We start from the raw sequence: 20,375 nt of genomic DNA on the forward strand, positions 1-20,375 counted from the left end.
TAATATCACTAGTGGAGTTCCAGTAGATACTCAGCTCAAGTAAAGCATTTCAAAGCAGTTTATTAGGTGATTTCTTTCCATCCATTTTGGTGAGGTAGAAATAGATGCCTAATAGTGATTTAATAGATCCCAAATTGGCACCTAACACTACCTTTATCCAACAAAAATAAAAAATAAAAAAAAATAGAGACATTAGAAGCATTTCAGCATTGTATATTTATATTTTGTGTCTTTAACTTAGTAAGCATTGCTGTCTGTACTGTTCTTTGTTTGAAGTGCATACTTAATGAGTCCATTTCATTGTCTGTTGCTCCGATTTGGTAGAATTAGAGTAAACTCATTTCATCTTTGTCACAGTTTAGCCACTACTACTAATATTCTCGACATCAATGACAAGGTAATAGCAACCCGAATATCAAACTGCAACAATATACATCACCTCGACCAAATTTACGCCCAGATAATCAGAAATCACTTCCTGGAATTGTACCCTGTGCAATTTCACTGGAACAACATTATCAGATCATATACTAGGCTTAACTCCCCAAACAAGGCTTTACATGTGTACATCACTATGTCAAGAACTGGTGTTTGTCCAGATACTTTTACACTACCTATTGTTTTAAAGGCTATTTGTCAGGTTTTGAATTATGTTATGGCAAGGCAGTTACATGGGGTTGCTATAAAGATTGGTTTGGATACTAATATGTATTGTGAGAGTGGTTTTATTAGTCTGTATTCGAAGGCTGGTGATTTTGAGAATGCACATAAGGTGTTTGAAGAAAATAGTGAAAGAAAGTTGGGTTCTTGGAATGCTATTATAGCGGGGTTGGCGCAAGGTGGGCGTGCTAAAGAAGCGATAGAAATGTTCTTGGAGTTGAGAAAGAGTGGGTTACAACCAGATGATGTGACTATGGTTAGTGTGACGTCGGCTTGTGGTAGTCTTGGAGACTTGGATTTGGCTTCTCAATTGCATAAATGCGTCTTTCAAGCGAAAGAAATGGGAAAGTCTGATCTTTTGATGATGAATTCTCTTATTGATATGTATGGTAAATGTGGGAAGATGGATCTTGCTTATAGGGTGTTTTCGAGGATGAAGGAAAGAAATGTATCGTCATGGACTTCTATGATTGTTGGATATGCGATGCATGGGCATGTTGGGGATGCACTTGAATGCTTCTGTTGCATGAGAGAGGCAGGTGTTAGGCCTAACCATGTGACATTTGTTGGGGCGTTGAGCGCTTGTGTACATGGTGGGATGGTGCAAGAAGGAAAGTATTATTTCAACATGATGAAGAGCGAATATGGTATTGCCCCCATGTTGCAGCATTACGGGTGCTTGGTGGATTTGCTTGGCAGGGCTGGGTTGCTTGACGAGGCAAGGGGGACGATTGAAGGGATGTCAATGAAAGCAAATGTTGTGATTTGGGGTTGCCTAATGGGGGCTTGTGAGAAACATGGGCATGTGAAAATGGGAGAATGGGTGGCTAAGCACCTGCAACAGTTAGAACCGTGGAACGATGGAGTGTATGTGGTATTGTCCAACATTTATGCCAGTAATGGCATGTGGGAAGAAGTAAGGAGGATGAGAGAAATTATGAAGGAGAGAAAACTTGACAAGATTCCTGCTTATAGCTTGTCAACAAGTTCAGATTGAGAGTTGAAGCTGGACCTGCCAAGGATAAAAGGATCAGAAACATTGCTCTCTCTTATAGGAGTGAGTGCACATGGTGGTTGCCATATGTTGCATCTCACACAAGTGGTTATTATCGGAGCAAAATATCACATATTTTAACTTACTCGTTGACCCTTAATTTTGATCCACTATTAGGTATATGATTTGATTTCAAGTTTGGTTGATGATTACATTTCCATCCACTGCTACACTTGTGCAGAGCCTCACGCTGTCCGCCTTCAACGAAAAGCATGTTTATAAGCACTATCATTAGCAGTAAAGAGTAGTTGCTCCTACTTCAAGCAAATATCACCCCCTACAACCATAATTATGACTTAAAAACCACCAATTTATTCTTCACAAATAAGCCTTCCGCAATCTGTGAATTCTTGTTCTTCTTTTTTCTGAGGAAAAAAAAAAAAAAAAATGCTACACAGAGCTAGCAGCATCACCACTCCGATAAAATGAGTGCAAGTGTACCAGTTGAGGTAGACACAAGGGGAACTTTAGAATCACTTCTGAAGAAGGAGATCGAGTATTTCAGAAAAATTGAGTTGGATTGTAAAGGAAGTTCAAATAAATTCCAGAATACAGTAGAAATAGACTCAGGTGGTGGCAATTCTAGGCCTAGTTTCTGGTTCTCGATGATGAAATGGGAAAAAAAAAAAAAGAGAGAAGAGGCAATGGTGTTGCATTACTGGCAATGTGTTCTATGGTTGAAGTTTTTGAGAGCTGTAGGCTGAATGAAATCCCAGGGTTCAGTTATAGAAATCTCAAGGTTGATTCTATGAGATTTGAGGAAGAAATAACACTCGATAATCTTTCCATTTTTGTCAGTCTTGTCATTGGATTTTGTATAGCCTGAATTCTCCCTTGTCATTTTGTATTTCTATTGCCTTCAATTGTTAGGCCTAAAGAAACATTGTGTTATATCTTTTAATATTTTGGTTCCCTGGGGAAGTAGCAATAAATGCAACATAAAGCATGTATTGTGAAGATCAATACAACTTGAACATAGTCGGGAAGTCATATTTGATGATTGTATTTCCATGTTTTAGCCTGCAGCGAAGTGAATCTTCTTGTTGGTCATACAAGACTCATCTTCCATATGTAATCTATGTTGTTACATATCCTTAATGATATTTATGTTCTTAGTGATTGATGGATGTTTGGTTTTCCTTCAGGGCGCAGTTTTGCAGATTTTTCCTTACAAGTTACTTTCAGATTTACAATGGTTTCGTATCCCAAATGAATTTAGTGGATAAAACAGGGAGAACTTTTTTACCACCTTTTCCACGGATGGAGGTTATATCTTCTTCTTTCGTGTGTAAAGCATTTCCATTTCTTTGTTGCTCTACTTGGACAGTGCAATTGGTGATACAATGTGAAACGTGCTACTAGAATATGGTGTCCTCAAGTGCTTTGTGCAATTTGCAAATTGTGAAGAGAAATACATGCAATGTTAGTGATTGTTACACAAACCGCTAGTTGGGTTCAACTCATGCGCTAGTGACTTTATATTATATGAAAATAGAAACACTAAGGATGAGGCCTAGCGTCGACGAAGTGGGTGAAAGATTGGAGTTCAAATCTCAGTGGATACAAAAATTCTAGGCGATCTCTTCTTATTTGTCCAACGAAGGCTAGTAAGTACCTCATAGTGATAGAATAACTCGTAAATTGACCTTGACATGTAAATTGACCTTGACATCTCCTTTATAAAAAATTAAAAAAAAATTAAAAAAATAGAGATATATGAAGCAGTTTAGCAATGTATAATTTATAAGAATACTTGCTTGGTAATGGTCTCTTTAGCTAAGTAAGCATTGCAATCTTAGGTAAACGTCGCTTTAGAGAAACTAGGATTAGTGCTTACGGCTTTTTTATTTTAAGTGCATACTTAGGTTGTATAAGTACATCAATCAAATAACAAAGGACAGCGATAAGGTCATTTTAAATTTAATGGGGCGGTTTAGGCATGATAATCTTTTCAGACTATAGCGATACACGGGAAGAAATTAAACACCAAATATTAATTATGCATTATCGAGCTTATTATATTCGAATTATCCTATGATTATTTGCTAAGCAAGGGGGGAAAAGCATGGATATCGATTGCTAAGGACCACAGAGGCATCCTCTGCTGTCATAGAGATGATTATGTTCATTTTTAGCATTAATCTAATAAGAAAAAATATTAAATAAAGAGAGCAGGTCAAGGCTGTAACTATTATATACCCCAAAATTTTCCTTCTTGACTTAGGTCCTGAATGGGATCTATCATGATGACTAACTTGTATGAACCAATAAGGCAAAGAGACAAAAAAAGGTAAAATAATAGTAGTAATTTTATATTTAGGTTTATGCGTTGATTGCAAGTTTGGTTGATGATTACATCTCCATCCATCCACTGCTACAATTATGCAGAGCCTCACGCTGTCCACTTTCAACAACAAAAAAGCATATGTCTCTAATAAAACACTATCATTAGCACTAGAATAGTTGCTCCTTATTGCAAGTTAAAAAAACCACCAATTCATTCTTCACAAACAAGCCTTCTTTTTCTTTTTCCAAGAGAACAAAATGTTATACAGAGCTAGCAGCATCACTAGTAAGTTCTCTGATAAAATGAGTACTAGTGTGCCAGTTGAGGTTGGCACAAGGGGAACTGTAGGATCACTTTTGAAGAAGGAGATTGAGTATTTCAGAAAAGTAGAGTTGGATTGTAGTAAAGGGAGCTCTAATAATAAATCCCAGAAGAGTACAGTGGAAATAAATTCATCAGGTGGTGGCAATTCTTGGCCTAGTTTCGGGTTCTTGACAATGAAATGGAAGAAAAAGAAGAGGAGAGGCAATGGTGGTGTATTACCTGCAATGTGTTCTATGGTTGAAGTTTCTGAGAGTTGTAAGATGAATGAGATTCCAGGGTTCAGTTATAGAAATCTTAAGGTTGATTCGAAGAGATTTGAGGAAGAAATAACACTCTCATAGGAGCTTTTAATTTTTTGTGCCAGTCTGAACTCTGCCATAATTAGCCAAATATCTTGTGTTTCTAATTGCCTTCAATTGCTTGGAATTTGAGAGAACTGTCCATCATCTGGAGTTCTTGCTTTGGAAAGAGCAGGTAATACCTTGGCAGTTAAGCCTGGGCCGTTACATGTATAGACCATAGACGAGCACGTATAGAATATGATTAAGTTGTATCATTGGACGGTGGTGTTCATAAGCAGATCATCAACTGGAAGACTTGTCTTTCATTGTTTGATTTCCTGTCAAAAGTAAGAAAGATATAAAACGCATAACGTGTTTTGTGCAGATCAAAAGAGTGGAAAACTCTAGGTTTTTGTGATTGAAAGAAGTTTGCATTTTTTCCCTATATCAAAAAGAGGAACTTGAACATAGTTGAGAAGTCATATTTGTGATTGTACATGAGGTGAACATTTTCATGTTTAATGTTTTTGCCTGCAGCAAAGCGAATTTTCTTGTAGTTCTTACAGATTTCATCTTCAATGTCATGGTTATTATTCATGTTATTTATTCATTCTTTCTAATGTTTATGCACATATAAAAGATGCAATTGCAGGAAACCAGATCTGAGGCCACAGGTTTGTTCATGTCATTAACTCAATAATTACAGAAGCCCATAGTCTGCAATAACCTTAGGGCTGTTTCTAATTTCTGTGCTACATTAGGACTATGTAAATATTAGTTAAAATCCGAAAGAAAGTCCCGATTACACACAATTCTAGTTCATTTGGTTGTGTTTAGTCCATGAGACTAGAGGAGGATCTATAGCAAGTTCAACGGGTTCAACTGAATCCATTCGAACGATGTGTATAATCTTAGACACAAAACATAAGAATTTTTATGTAAGTTAGCTATACAAGATAGTTTTTTTAGTTGTCTAAGAATATTATCACAATTATTGGAATCAATCCAAGAAAAGAGATCAAGAACAAGTTAAAACAACATAAATTTCTTAAAATAACACTGCAATTCTAGCTAAAACATAGAGCTGCTTTGCATTGTAAGTTGTAACTATAGATTAACATAAAAAACAAAAGATTGTACCAAAAAAAAAAAGTAGTTTTTTATTTCGAAGACAGTACAAGTAAAAGAATAAATTTTGTTTTCTCGCTTTGCTGCAAATTTAAACATGTTGAAGCAACTTCGGTGCGTTTGTTCCACAGTCCCACATCGCTTAACAGATAGAGAGAAAGAAACAAGTATGCTATAAAAAGCCAAACGGACCACATTTCCAAGCATACCTTTCTCGGCCTTTTGGCTAAGATCAAGTGTAGTATCTGTTCTTATCAGTTTAATATCTGATATGTGGGTCATCGGCCCACACGATATTAACTCAATTTTTTAAGGGGGAGAGTCCATTAAGGTAGCTTGCTACCTGGGCTCTCAAGTGTCGCCCATGCGTTGCACTATTGCACGGGCCTGGCGCACCCCTCCAAGGCAGTTTAAATTTTCAATATTTACGCGGCCCAAAGTTTCCCAAAAGCTTAGTTACCATATTTTTCTGCTTCGCCCGTATGATGAAGTGCAGTTCACTATTCTGCTTTTCTAAAGTTGACATGTTTTATCTGATTTAGTGACAAATTAAGCTTTCATTTAAGAAACAATGGTTTACTATTTTGCTTGGATGTGTGTGTTAGTTTTGCTGGCTTGGACTGGGAGTAAGAAAGACAATCACGGATTAAAGCAAAACCTACTTACTCTTATCAATCAAATGGGAGGGAGTTCATTTTCATAATAAAAGTCAAACGTGAAGCATAACAATTACGTATGTTTTAAGAGGCTGTTTGATACCTGAATCTAGTGCATGCATGCACTAATGAAGTGATCGAAAAGTTTTATCAATTGCTTTGGAGGAAGTCCAAAACTTTAGACACCAATCTCTTATACATACTCATATGATTAATTGTATTCTGACCTAATTCACAGTCAATCGTTTTTCTAATATAATGACAAGAAGCTTGGCGATGAAAATTGGGTAATACGGCTTTTCTTTGTGGACTTGGAATTTGTGCTTGGCTTTTGGGCTATGCCGGCTTACATCCGTTAAGTTGGGAAAGGGACACAATGTGTCCAATGACCCAAAGTGCTTACATTATCAATATTTGGGCCTAATACCAGAGTGAAATTGCCGTGGCCCAAAATAATCCCAAAAAATGGCTTGTGACGCCTAAAAATAATGCAAGCTTGGCGCTTAATAAAATTAAAAATACATATATATATATACATATGTTGGATTATATATACACTTTATATATAAGAATTATACATTTTATATACATATCTTTGGAATTAATCATACATTTATTTTACATAAATTATACGTTAATTATACATTTATTATACACATATTATGCAATAATGATATGATATTTTTTTTTACTTATACATACATATTATATACCACAATGATACGGTTTCTATTATACATGTTTTATACGTATGGTACACTTTCTATAGAAGACTGATACAGTTTATATACACATGCTGGAATTATATATACACTTTCTATACAAAAAATGATACATATTATATACAAAACTGATTCAATTTTCTATTCTATACAGTAGCTAAGATGGCCGACACACATTATATACACAAATGATACATATTATATACAAAAATGATACATACCTTAGTGATTCATATTTTATACATATTTCTATACATTACTGATTGGTACTGATACATATTTTATACATAAATGACACATATTATATATAAAAATCGCCTCAAACATTTTTGTGTTTGGGTTTTTATTTGAAAATTGTCCTATTTAAATTTTGGCTAATGGATGGAATTAGTTTAGTGGGTATAATTTGGGTTTGGGAAAAATTGGGTTAAAGGGTGGGATTATTTATGGCCGACCGGCCATATATGTCCTTTTCCCCGTAAAGTATTGATTTTGGAGATTGGTAATGAATATTTTGGGCTTTAAGTCATTAAACTACTTTTTTTTTTTTTTTTTTAATAAAGGGTCACTCAATTTTAAGTAAGATATGACGAAAATTGTTAAACTAATTTTTGTAACTAAAAAGTTGTTCTACTTTATTTAAAAATAATAGAAAGTCATGAAAGGAAATAAAAGAAATATTTTACATATTAAACAAAATGAATTGACTTTTTCGTTACAAAAAACTGTCTATTGATTTGTTGTAATCTTAGGGAAAGTTGAATGGTTTACTTGTTACAAAAAATAATTTCATGACTTTAGCGATACTTGAGTAAAGTTAAGTGATTTTAACTTACAAAAAATAATTAACAATTTTGGTGTGATAAAATAAAATTTAAGTGACCATTTATAAAATCAACTCAAAATATCTTACCTTATTTGAATCCATCATTTTCATTTTCTTTTTTCGCATAAAGAAAATCCATCATATATTAAAAAAAGGGAAATGGTGCAAATATACCCCTCAATTTTGCGATTTAGAGCAGATATAACCTTCGTTAAAAAAATGGTGTATATATACCCCTGCCGTTACAAAATGGTGCAAATATGCCTTTTTTGCTAACAGAATTTTTCGTAAAAATCATTTAGCTTTTTTTTTTAATTAAAAAAAATGTCACGTGGCTTTTAAAAAAAGTCTAACCCTTTCTTTTTAGTAGAGATATTTTTTTAAAGCCACATGGTAATTTTCTTCTGGTGGGTCGGGTCTAGTTCGTTTATAAAAAATGTGTAGACTTATTTTTTAAAAGTCACGGAGATATTTTCTTAAATGAACCAGACCCGACCCACCAGCAAAAAAAATTACCATCTGGTTTTAGAAAAATATTTCTACTAAAAAAAATGGGTAGACTTTTTTTGAAAGCCACGTGGCATTTTATTTAATTAAAAAAATAAGCTAAATAATTTTTACAAAAAAAAATTCCGTCAGCGAAAAGGGTATATTTGCACTATTTTTGTAACGGCAGGGGTATATACATACCACTTTTTTAATTAGGCTATATTTGCTCTAAATCGCAAAATTGATCAGTATATTTACACCTTTGCCCTTAAAAAAATATTATAAGTAGAGCTAAGACTAGTTTAAAGTGTTCAGCTAAATATTATGTGTACATATAAATTCAGGTAACCTGATTCAAGAAATATTTAAAATCTTACTAACCTACCTTGGCCTTACTCTCCAAATTCTAATCTAAAAAATCAACCCTTTCGTTCTTTTATAACAGTACCAATCTAAAAGTGCCTTTTAAGTAAAATCTAAAATAGCATAATCTATTATCACCCCTAATAGAAAGCAATAACTATGAAGATGACATGTATTTCATTCGTAAGCATTGTAAAGCTACCTTTTGAGTTGTGGAAAGCCTACCACCCCCACCCTATGTTCCCAAAGAGGGAGGGGGTCCCCAAATTAAAAAAAGCTAGATATTCACGAAAAATAATTCTTTCCCCCATTTCATTATATCATAAGATGGTGTTTGATTAAACATAAAATTTTGGAATTAAGAAAAATCATAACACATGAAAGACATATATGCACACACTAAAAGTATCATGAAAATCTTTTGATTTTCAATATGACATGTTATTTTTATAAAGAAGTCATTAAGAATAAAATAAGAACAATAAAATTGAAAAAATCAAATTTTATCAATATTTTTTACAAGACACAGAAAGAAAGATACTGTCTTAATATAATAATACGAAATGAGCAATAATTATATGAATCTCCAAATGAACTTGAATATAGTAGAATAATTAACTAGAACCTATAATGGGCTCTAACTAAATTTAACTTAATTATTTTAACTCTTTTATATTACAACTAGATAGACTTATTCAAGTTCATACTAATAAATGAAATAAGAGTAAAATACCTTACCTTTATGATTGATTGTACAGTTCTGTGGCAGTATATTCATGCGTATGGCACCTCAGCACGTTCCTTAGTTGTTCTTTTCTTCTTTGTTTAGTAGCATCATTTTCTTGACTTGTTTGAAGACAAGAAGACAAGTTGGGAATTACCTTACCTGGGAAAGGGTGAAAATGACGAGGTTGTCACTTGGGATTGACATGGCCGGTCCGGCAACCAAGTGGTGGGAAGAGGTCAACGAGTCAGTTCAATGGCAGGATGGGATTTTCTACTCCCTTTGTGCTTCCTATGCTCTTGTTTCAGCTGTTGCCCTGGTAATTTTGTCTCCTTTCTTTCTCTGCTCTGTTGTTTGTTTATATAAATAGACAAGATTCTTGGATTTTGTGTTTTGTATGTAAATTTGATGTGGGGGTATGTCAAGAATCAAGATAAGGTTCTTTTTTTCTTTCTTTTTTGTGAATTTGATGATCAAAGTAGAGTTTAAGAGCTGAAATGGGATGATCAAAGCAGAATTGATGTAGCCTCCAACTAGTTTGATATTGAGTGATTGAATTGATGATGGAATTTTCTAGTCAAATTCATGCTATAAAGTTGAATACTTGCTGCAAGTTGGGATTTTTGGTAACTTCTGTTAGAAATGGAAAATCTTGGGTAACTGTAGGAATGAAATAATGGAGTTTAGATTTTTTTGTTTGTTTTGGGATATCACAAAAAAATATGATCCAAGAATGTTTGATTATGAAGTGTGTTTAGGGGTTCCCATTAAGAGAAATTAGGGGGGATATTTGATGCAAACACGAGTCAAGAATGTTTGATTACGAAGTGTGTTTTAGGGGTTTCGATTAAGAGAAATTACGGGGATATATGGTGCTTTTAGCATGTTGCTAAAAAATTGTAGCAGTGGACTTGACTGGTTAATCATAGTTCATGTAGGTTCAGGTAGACTATTAGCTTAAAACTACCTTATAGTTAGGGTCAAATTCAATACATTTCTTTTGTAATCTCCTTCCTTCCTGAGGATTCTGCACAGCCTTCATATGTTTTACTGGCAATTTTTGTCTTTGTTAGATTTCCAAATTATTTCTTCACCAACTATCATGTAGATGCTCTTGTTCATTTATCTGATTTGGCTATATCGTCAAAGCTTTGACCTTTCATCGAAGCTTTGGTGCGAGTATTAGGAAGTACTCATTTTGTGTGTGCTTGTGGGGTTTATGACCTTTACAATAAGCAGATGACTTTCACGGAAGGATGGTTTTTCCTACTTTTGATTAAATATATGTGTTTCAGACTAAGTTACTCGGACTCTTCGAAAGTGTTGCCGCACCCGTGTCGGATCCTCCAAAAATACACTACTTTTGAAGGATCTGACACGCCCCCGACCACATTTTAGGCGAGTCCGAGTAACTTAGGTTTCAGATACACTATTTACCTAATGCTGCATATGTACAAGACTGCTTTCTTCTTGATGCTTAGTTTTTGGGACTTCAGGTTGAGTGTATGAGTTAATTATGTGCAGATTCAATTAATAAGGATTGAGATGAGGGTACCGGAGTATGGATGGACAACACAAAAGTTTTTTCATCTGATGAACTTTGTTGTAAATGGAGGTAAAACGAACTCAGGCTAAGCAAACCATCCTGGCCTTTATTTATATGAAAATTAGTTTTAAATGCAATCTGTAATTTTTTTTCAGTTCGCGCCGTTGTCTTTGGATTTCACAAACAAGTGTTTCTGTTCCATCCTAAGGTATGTTCTTTTTTCCTAAATAGTAACTTTTCAATTGTCGATCTCCTTCTTAATTATGTGCAGTTTGTTTTCAATAAAACTCGACTATGTATTCCAAATTGAATGTGTTGCCATGTTCTTATCCTCCGTTAACCTTTTTCTCAAATTATTTATTCTTTTCTTTATAGTGTGTCAATAGGAACTTCACAAATCAGAATTAAGTTAAAACTGTACCTAGCAAAGTTTTCACCTGATGGGACCATTTTCAAATGGAAATGCCTGATGTTGTTTTTGCTACTTGAAACTGCAGGCTATCTTTTATCTTTGACTCTCTTAACTTTGAGTTTAATTTGACATTTCAGATTCCTTGCCTCTTAATTTATTCATTTAGAAGTTCATCCTGCTTTCTAACTGCTTATGTAGTCTAATAACAGTAATGTCTGGCCATGTTTGTTTAATGTCTGAGCTAATTTGATTGAAAGCTCAATAGTAGATTCTTTCTGTCTTTCATATTTCAGTCTGAAGCTTATCACGTGGTTACCCATCTTTTACTTGCTCTAAACTTTGGGTTCGAATGCAATAGAATTGTTCAAGTGCTTAGGTTTATACTTTCTCCATGCCGCCAGCAGCACTGTACTGTTGCCATGTCAAACATTTAGCTATGACTATCATTTTATTATGATGAATTTTATGTTAGCAGGAAATTAATCAACTGATAGCACTTCCATAATTAGGGCTTCTATGATCTCTTGCCTTAATTTGGGTGGGCTACTGCTGTACTTCACTTTTAGGCTGATCAGGGGCGGATCTAGCCTATAGATGTGGGTTCAAATGAACCCATAACTTTTAGTATAGACCTGAATTTATCTCTATAATACCCACTGAAATTGTTGAAAATATTTAATTATGAACACACAACTCAAACAAGGTGATGGGTTCAGTTACTGGAATCCAAGTCATGAACCCATAGAATTAAAATTCTGGATCCGCCTCTGGGCTGATGGGGTGTGAAAAAGAAATAAATAACATATCATGAGTCGTGATTCACGGCTACCTCTTGAGCTGCTGCTTAATTGTTTACTGATATTAGATTTGCTCCACGACACACCAGGTGCTGACTCTGGCAATATTGGACCTACCAGGGCTCCTTTTCTTCTCAACGTTCACTCTCCTCGTCCTATTTTGGGCTGAGATATATCACCAGGCAAGTGAAGTTGTAGCATCCTGCAGGCGAATTTTGATCTATTAATTCTAACTCTTGCATTTATGTAATGGCAGGCCAGGAGTTTACCAGCAGATAAGCTCAGAATTTCTTATATTTCAATAAATGGTGTGATATACTTCATTCAGGTTTGCTACAAACTTGTCCCTTGCTCATATGCTATTGCACATCATGGTTGTTCATAGACAAATATAGTCGATCAAGTGTTATTGCTCATTATTAGTCTTCTTTATTTGTTAGTATTATGTTCTTTCAAGATTCTCTCAGGCGAGTCAAACCCATCTAATGTTGTGTTCTAGTTAATAACGCCTTGCATTTGGGTGTCTCATAGACAGGCAAATGTGGTGTAGAAGTTATGGGTTTATCCGAACCGGATAGTTTTAGCTCAGGTCCTGTATAAGTGTCAAAAATTCCACTAAAGAGGTACAAATAATAGATTTCAGACCTAGTAAATCAAATGGGTTGTGGTAGAATTTTGAATTTGGATCGTAGTTCGAAGCTTGGATCTGCCTCTCCTCATAGATATGCGACCATATGTGCGCTGCTTAATATGTTGAATTCTGAGATATTCTTCTGTCCCTCAAAATCTTATGCCTAGTTCACCTGGGGTAAACATGTTTGAAGAATAGTTTCATTGCGGAGACAAGAGCCTCTCCTCTCAGCTCTCCACGCCCTTCAAACTGGTTCTTCTTTCATTATCAAGTATTCATGGCTGGCTCCGATTATACCTTTAATTATTTTTTCTAAAGCAGTTGGAATATCCTTCCAAGATCTTGCAATAAAAGTTTATAGAACCATACGCATAATTAGCCTTGAAATAGGACTAGATTCTCCTAATCCCAGCCCCTGAAGCCCCTAGCTTTTTTCCTTTCCAAAAGGATAGATCACTTCTAAATGGATAGAGCTGTCCATTATTCTTGATTTCTTGGTAAAATATTCCCGACCGACCTGCTTGTCCCAAAAACTAACAAGCTATGTGAGTCTTCTAGATCTTATGTCAGGTAATAAACTAATACAACTGAAAAATGATTTTGGTCAGGCCTGTATCTGGGTTTACATCTGGGTCAATGACAATAGCACAGTGGAATTCATTGCGAAGATATTTATGGCAGGTGAATCTCTTTATATTCATTTTCTCCTTTTGCCCTATTTTACTGAAGGTTAGATCTCCTTTCAAAGTTCATTGTTTTCTTTAACCTTGCATGTTTATTTGTTGCAGTTGTATCATTTATTGCAGCATTGGGCTTTCTGCTCTATGGTGGGAGGTGAACTTAATTGCTATTTCGTCGTGCATTTATCTTCTAAAGCATTATTCTCCGTTCTTAGTTGACCTTAGACATGAATAAATTTTCATTGGTTTTCCTTGTGGAATTTGTTTTTACAATTATCAGGTTATTTCTCATGCTGCGGCGCTTTCCTATTGAATCTAAAGGGAGGAGAAAGAAGCTTCATGAGGTTTGTATATTTACACTTCTTTTCTAAGATATTCACAAATTCATCGTCTTACTTTATAAATACACAGACCTCGATGCATGTAAGTCTTAAGATATATTCCTCACAAACTTAAGTCTCCTCCTACAGGACCAATGGGAGTAAAATTCTTAAATGTGATGTCTGGTTCTGTTGATCAATTTCCTTGTCCTAGGATGTCCTGCGATAACTCTGCTTAGCCTGCAGTGAATGACTGTTAGATTTACATAGCATTCAAGTGGACAGATAGAGTAATACTATTCCTGAGATTGTATCTATATTTAAGTATTCAAATCAGATTCTGAAATGATAAAAAACAAGGATAGGATGGAACTTTCTTGTGACATTCTTATTCAGACAGCTTTATTCAGTGCATGAAGGGGGATAACGTTTTGGTCAGGGAACCACTAATTTGTCAAGGCTGATGGATAACATCTTCACTCTATTTAGATTGTGTCACATCATGTGTTTGACTATACACTCAACTTCAGCGAGTTATTATTTTATGTATCTGTAATCATGATGGAACTGTTCAAAAGTGATTGGAATTGCATATATGAAAGATGCTAAGTAACAAAGAACTATGTGCATGATTACAGTTCTTTGAACAGCTCCATCATGATTACGGTTCAAAGAACTGTAATCATGATGGAATTGTTCAAAATTGATATATACGGAAGATGCCAAGTAATAAAGAACTATGGCCAACTAGATGAGCAGGAATGGAGCAAATTATAATATACAACACTAGGGAACCACTTATTGGTGTCTCCCTTATCTGGATTCCTCTTTTTCGATAATTAAAGTAGGATTTTACGAAAAAAAAGCGGCACCAACAAGGTGCTAAGAGTGTATGGAAGTAGCTGTGGAATTTACTCCTTTAAGAATGTGAGGAGTCAATGAACTCCATCCACTATATGGTCAAAATCAGTTACAGCATTCCTACTACACCAACATTTTTATTTTCTATAAGCATTTAAATATTAAAAAGACAAGGATGATCCCGTTTTATCCTAACCATCCAAAATACACATAGAAGGGTGATTTTCCCTAAGTTCCTCTGTTTTTTACAATAAGATCCTCTGTTTCTTCCTCATTTCCTGCCCTGGCAACTTTTTACTGCCTCTACCAGATTCCCAGGCATCATCCAAACAATCCCAAACAGGTTTAGGAACATACACCAAATTAGCCAGATTCACAGCGTAGGAGTAAGCGTCTAAATGAATCAGAGTCCTCCTTGCAGTAGTAGTGTCTGCTGCAAAGATGAAATCTTCGTCTGTGCTGGCTATCACATGTTACACATGCTTCATGTAGGGAAACTATCCAAAACCAGCCACTTGGAGTATCTATGGTCCTCCAAGTCATCTTCCAGGGCTATTGAGCCAATACATCCCATTCTTCCTTGACAACTAACCATAACATGCTTTAACTCTGAAGTTACTGTCATACTTGGCATACAGAGGTTGAAGTCAGGCTAATGATCCATTACCATCATTCCTCCCAATTTAACAATTAGCACACTAACAGTCTGTACCTAGTGTTGATGATTTTTTTAATGAATAAATTTGATGATTTATTATAAATTGAAGATTCCAGCATTCTCCTTTGAAGTGTTCTTCAATGCTACACGGTGTACTCTTTGTTGATGACAAGATTTTATAAATTTAGGAAGAGTTCTTTCAAGTGCTTCCAGTCTGTCTTGCCATAGTCTTGTTCTTCTGCCGTTATCCACTTTGACCTTGCTTACCACCTGGTGGACAGTTTGGAAAGAGAGGAACTCGAGAGTTTTTGAAGATAGGGGTAGTCATGTGCAGGACATTAAGCTGAAGTGTCTTCTTTTGTTTCATTTCTGGTCCAAAAATGTTTTGCAGAGGAGGAGGTTTCTTTAATAGATTTGATAGGGCAACTGTAAGTGTTTTCAGAATTTGTTAGCTGTGGGGATCTATCCTCTGTAAATATGGCTTTAGCACTGCCCTAGTGCTTTCAATACCAATGTTACCAGTTTAAAAAAAAAAAAAAAAAAAAAAAAAAACCTCTTCAAACTCTCCCATGGATTTCTGATTTGTCTCCCCACTTCAAATTCATAAGATGTGACTGCTTTAGTGCAGCACCGTCCATCAATTCCATATTAAGCTTTGAATCGCCCCTTCCACATCTCTTCATTGGTATTCAATCTCCATAGACTTTGGATCTTGAGACACTTATTAAATAGTCTAAAGCTCTTCACACCTAGTCTCCAATTGTTTGCTCATAGTTGACCATCTAATCAACTGCATCCTCTCCTCTCACAATTAAATCCCCGTTAGAAGTTTCTTCTCAACCTATTCATTTGTTTTGCAACTTTAGCAGGAATTGATACTAGTGATATCATATATGTAGGTATCCATGCACTATTTGTTAGTTCATCCTTTACCGGTATGAGACATATCGCCTCTGTCAGGGGGCTGATTTCCTTTCACACCTTTCAGTAACTTGTAGCCATCCTTTAGTAGAAGCAAAAACTGCTGAGTGATTAATTCTCATCCTGGTATACAGTTGCTTGGTAGAATAGTCGAGGTGTGTGCAAGCTGGTTCAAACACCTCTTCTATCAAAAACATAAAACAAACAACTCCCTGTCACACCCTTGAGTCATTGTATTCAGCTCCTAGTCACAGCCCCAGATAAACTTCCAGGGAAGAACTCCACTTTACACCTCAGAATACTTGCTAGACTCATCTTCATAAGCATTAACTGCAAACAAGCTACTCTTTGCTGATTTCCTTTTCTTCTTTGCTGATTAATAAAGAGAGAATTATATCTCGGACACAATTTTAACACATGATTTTTGTGAAGAAATAATTTTTTTGCACAATTTTAACACATGATTTTTGTGAAGAAATAATTTTTTTGTCTTATTGGTGACCAAAGGATTGACTATTTTTGTTTTCTTAATTGATTATTAGTGGCCAACTCAAGATAACATCTCTTGATCAATCTGATTGTTCTACCAACCTCTTCTACATCACTTCTAAATGATTCTTATGTGGATATGTTTGTGTTATCTGACCTCTCATTGAGCTCAGTATTGCTAAACACATGCATAACCGATAGATAATGCATGACTTTTAGTTCAACATCTCTTACTCTAAATTGGCTCACATGATATGTTGTGTGCGTATGATTTCAGGTTGGATATGTGACTGCCATATGCTTCACCTGCTTCCTCATTAGATGCTTTGTGGTAAGGCTTTATTTATGTATTTCCTCCCCTCCCTAATGCTGGTCAACATTTTATTGTCCAAAGAGTAACATCCTACTAGGTCCATTAGTAAGTTTTGCAAACTGGTAAATCAACTGAGGTACTTAGCTTGCTTACGGGGAGGTCAAAGCAAGGAAACAAGATTTTATACAATTTGTGCTATTGCTTGTAAGAGGTGAAATTATTGCGGCTATTTTCATGAAATAAAAGGTTGTGACTTATGCCTTCAGGCTTCAACCCAATACAACCCCAAATTACTCCCTGGAAAAAGCAAAGAAAGAAAAAGGAAATCTTGCAATACAGTTACCAATTTCAAATTAAAAAAAAAAAAAAAAAAGGAAATCTTGTAATAGGAACATGTACAACTTAGGACAAGAAAAGGGAAAGTGTATAAGGTTTATAGGAAACGGACCTTTGACTTGAGAGCCAGACTTGCCTCATGTCTCTAAATAGCTGTTACTCTCATGCGTGTGAACTTCTTTGCTATTTCTAATTTGGCTCACTGCAGGTTGTGTTATCTGCTTTCGATTCTGATGCATCTCTTGATGTCCTGGACCATCCTATTCTGAATCTGATATTCTACCTGGTGTGTCTTAAATCTGTTATTCTCTGCTCCTAATCCTCCCTTCTTATCTATCTCTGTGTGTCTGATCACATTCTTCTGTGTGGCAGCTGGTAGAAATTCTTCCTTCAGCTCTTGTGCTCTACATCCTGCGAAAATTGCCTCCAAGAAGAATATCTGCACAATACCATCCAATCAGTTAGCTGCAGCAGACTTTTATCACCGGTCCTACTACACTTTCCCATGGTTTCCCCTGCAGAAGCTAAGTGGAGTTCTGCAGGAAATGTGGAGATGCTAATAGGATCCATGTGCATTAATTTTGTGGAAAGGCCAAGATGTCAACTCTTTCCCCAGTTGTTAATAAACAAAAGGTTGAGCTGTTTTACTTACATTATATTATTTATGTGGTTGTGTCGTGAAGCATCAGACGAACAATTGTTCCACAAGTTCGTGAAAAATATCCTAGTCATGATGTATTGATGCAGAGGGTTATCAGTTTCATCACTGTACTATTTTATTCTAACTGTGATGTTCTGCATTTCCTATAATGTGAGATTGCACGGATGTAATGTTCATCATTTGATCAATGACAATGCCCTCTATATTCTAATTTTCTAATTTTCTTTAAACCAAGATATTCTTGAGAGCAGTGACTCCCCGTTCCAATTTCGATGAATAATACGTCTGATCATCTTTCTCCACTTAAATATTAGACTTTGGTTTGCAGAAGGTCCAGTGATGCGCTCATACTGCTAAATGGAAGCCCTGGGGTGCACAGTTGTTTCAGCAACAACACTAATTTGATTTCTTATATGACACACTGATTTGTTGAAACAATACCGCAAACTGATTATAAAACTTGAACATTTTTCATTTTCTGGTTCTCGAAACCCTTTTGGGTTTGCCCCTTATTTTGCTCCCTGCATTGTTTATTATTAGCCAAAATGGCAAATTTTAATTAGCCAAATAATGTAAAAATGCCTTTTTTTTTTTTTTACCAAAATGGGTATTTCGTTGGATAACCAACGAAATACCCGCATATTCTTGTTAAATAGAATTATTTCAGTCAAATAATTTTTTTTTAAAATTTTTTTGGTGCATTTCGTTGGTAGTCCAACGAAATAGCATTAAAATTTTTTTTTTATTTCGGTTATAGAAAAACGAAAGTAAAAAAATAAAAATATTTTTGGCCTATTTCGTTGGACTACCAACGAAATAGGATAAAAAATATTTTTATTTTTTTTATCCTATTTCGTTGGCAGTCCAACGAAATAGGATAAAAATATTATTTTTTTTTAATTTCGTTTTTTCTAGCCAAATTGTTAGCCAAATAAAAAAAAAAATTTAATGCTATTTTTCAAGCATTTCACGAAATAAATTAAAAAAAAATTATATTATATTCATTTTTGTATATATATATATATTTCATTCATGTACCTCATTTATAAAAACATTTATATATTCACGAAATAAAAAAAAATCTTATTTCGTTTTTTAATAAACGAAAAAAAAACTAGTTGTAAAGTCAAGACATAACTTTATTTTAAATATAAATATAATTCTAAAAAATATAGGGAGAAAACTATGTAAAGTCGTCGCTCAACTTTAAATAACTTTGCGCTCGGACGTCAATTTACGCGATTTTTTTGATTTTGGGTATTTTCCGAGATCTATGCACAAACGTATGCTTTTACAAATTCAAAATAATAAAGATATTCAATAGATTTCAACGTAAAAATCGGGGGTAATGTATCTATGAATGTCAATCAATTTTTTAAAATTCCTTATATAAGTTAAAATAACCTAGTACTAAGTTTTTTTTTGAAAAATATATTTTAAAAAAATTAAAAAATGCTTTTAATATTTGAATATATATATATATATATATATATATATATATATATATATATATATATATATATATATATATATATATATATATAAATCAAAAGAAATATATAAAAAAAGCTGTTTTTTTTGTTAATTGACGAAATGCAAAATAAAAAATTAAAAAAACATATTTGATTTTGAAATAAAAAAAAAAAAAAAAAAACAGTTTTAAATTAAAAAATAAAACAGTTTCGTTAATATAAATCCTGTTTTTTTTTTTTACAATCCCGAAATATGTTTTTTATTTTTTTTTGCATTTTGTGGAACAATTATTTATATATTTTTAATGAAATATATATATATATATATATATATATATATATATATATATATATATATATATATATATATATATGTATGTACATATTTTTTATATAAGAAATGAAAATAAAATTATTTTCCTATTTCGTTTTTTAATACGAAATGCAAAAAAAAAAAAATATATATATCGGATTTTTTTTTTAATGGGCATTTGGATCGAAATAGCATTAAAAAAATTTTTTTTTAGGTTAAAATTTGGCGAAATTAAAAAAAAAAAATATTTTTACCCTCGTAGTCCAACGAAATAAAAATATTTTTAAAAACTTAAAAAAAAAAATTTAACTAGTAAAAAAAAAAAAATTAAAATAATTCGGGACTAGTAACAAAATTTAAATAAGGAAATAAAAAATATAAAAAAATTTAAAAACAAAATAAAAATATTTTTTTCAAAAAAAAATAAAAAATAAACATTTTAAAAATAAAA

The 20,375-nt window shown here is 33.9% G+C and overlaps 3 protein-coding genes and 1 non-coding gene across 5 annotated transcripts; all 4 read left to right on the plus strand.

The window, feature by feature from the left end:
* The first annotated feature begins 24 nt into the window (after window positions 1-24).
* Window positions 25-2,132, plus strand: LOC132046319 (pentatricopeptide repeat-containing protein At1g77170, mitochondrial). The gene has a single exon (XM_059436910.1). It carries the CDS (start codon window positions 287-289, stop codon window positions 1,655-1,657), a length of 1,371 nt encoding a protein of 456 aa, XP_059292893.1. The 5' UTR covers window positions 25-286; the 3' UTR covers window positions 1,658-2,132.
* Window positions 2,133-4,303: 2,171 nt separating this feature from the next.
* Window positions 4,304-4,666, plus strand: LOC132047800 (uncharacterized). Its single transcript, XM_059438784.1, has one exon. It carries the CDS (start codon window positions 4,304-4,306, stop codon window positions 4,664-4,666), a length of 363 nt encoding a protein of 120 aa, XP_059294767.1.
* Window positions 4,667-5,939: 1,273 nt separating this feature from the next.
* LOC132048423 (U2 spliceosomal RNA) lies at window positions 5,940-6,135 on the plus strand. The gene has a single exon (XR_009412969.1). It is a non-coding gene; the product is annotated as a U2 spliceosomal RNA (small nuclear RNA).
* A 3,380-nt stretch (window positions 6,136-9,515) lies between these two features.
* LOC132046320 (tobamovirus multiplication protein 1) lies at window positions 9,516-18,346 on the plus strand. 2 transcript variants are annotated; one of them, XM_059436911.1, is made up of 11 exons: window positions 9,524-9,833; window positions 11,039-11,129; window positions 11,216-11,268; window positions 12,359-12,451; window positions 12,526-12,597; window positions 13,509-13,581; window positions 13,689-13,734; window positions 13,861-13,924; window positions 17,107-17,160; window positions 17,687-17,764; window positions 17,851-18,346. In XM_059436911.1, exons 1-11 carry the CDS (start codon window positions 9,693-9,695, stop codon window positions 17,941-17,943), a joined length of 858 nt encoding a protein of 285 aa, XP_059292894.1. In that variant the 5' UTR covers window positions 9,524-9,692; the 3' UTR covers window positions 17,944-18,346. The 2 variants fall into 2 exon arrangements, with proteins under 2 accessions (XP_059292895.1, XP_059292894.1); XM_059436912.1 differs by lacking the exons at window positions 11,039-11,129; window positions 11,216-11,268 and having other exon boundaries at window positions 9,516-9,833.
* The last annotated feature ends 2,029 nt before the right edge of the window (window positions 18,347-20,375 follow it).

Source organism: Lycium ferocissimum, chromosome 2 (assembly GCF_029784015.1).
Source record: "Lycium ferocissimum isolate CSIRO_LF1 chromosome 2, AGI_CSIRO_Lferr_CH_V1, whole genome shotgun sequence".
NCBI lineage: Eukaryota > Viridiplantae > Streptophyta > Magnoliopsida > Solanales > Solanaceae > Lycium > Lycium ferocissimum.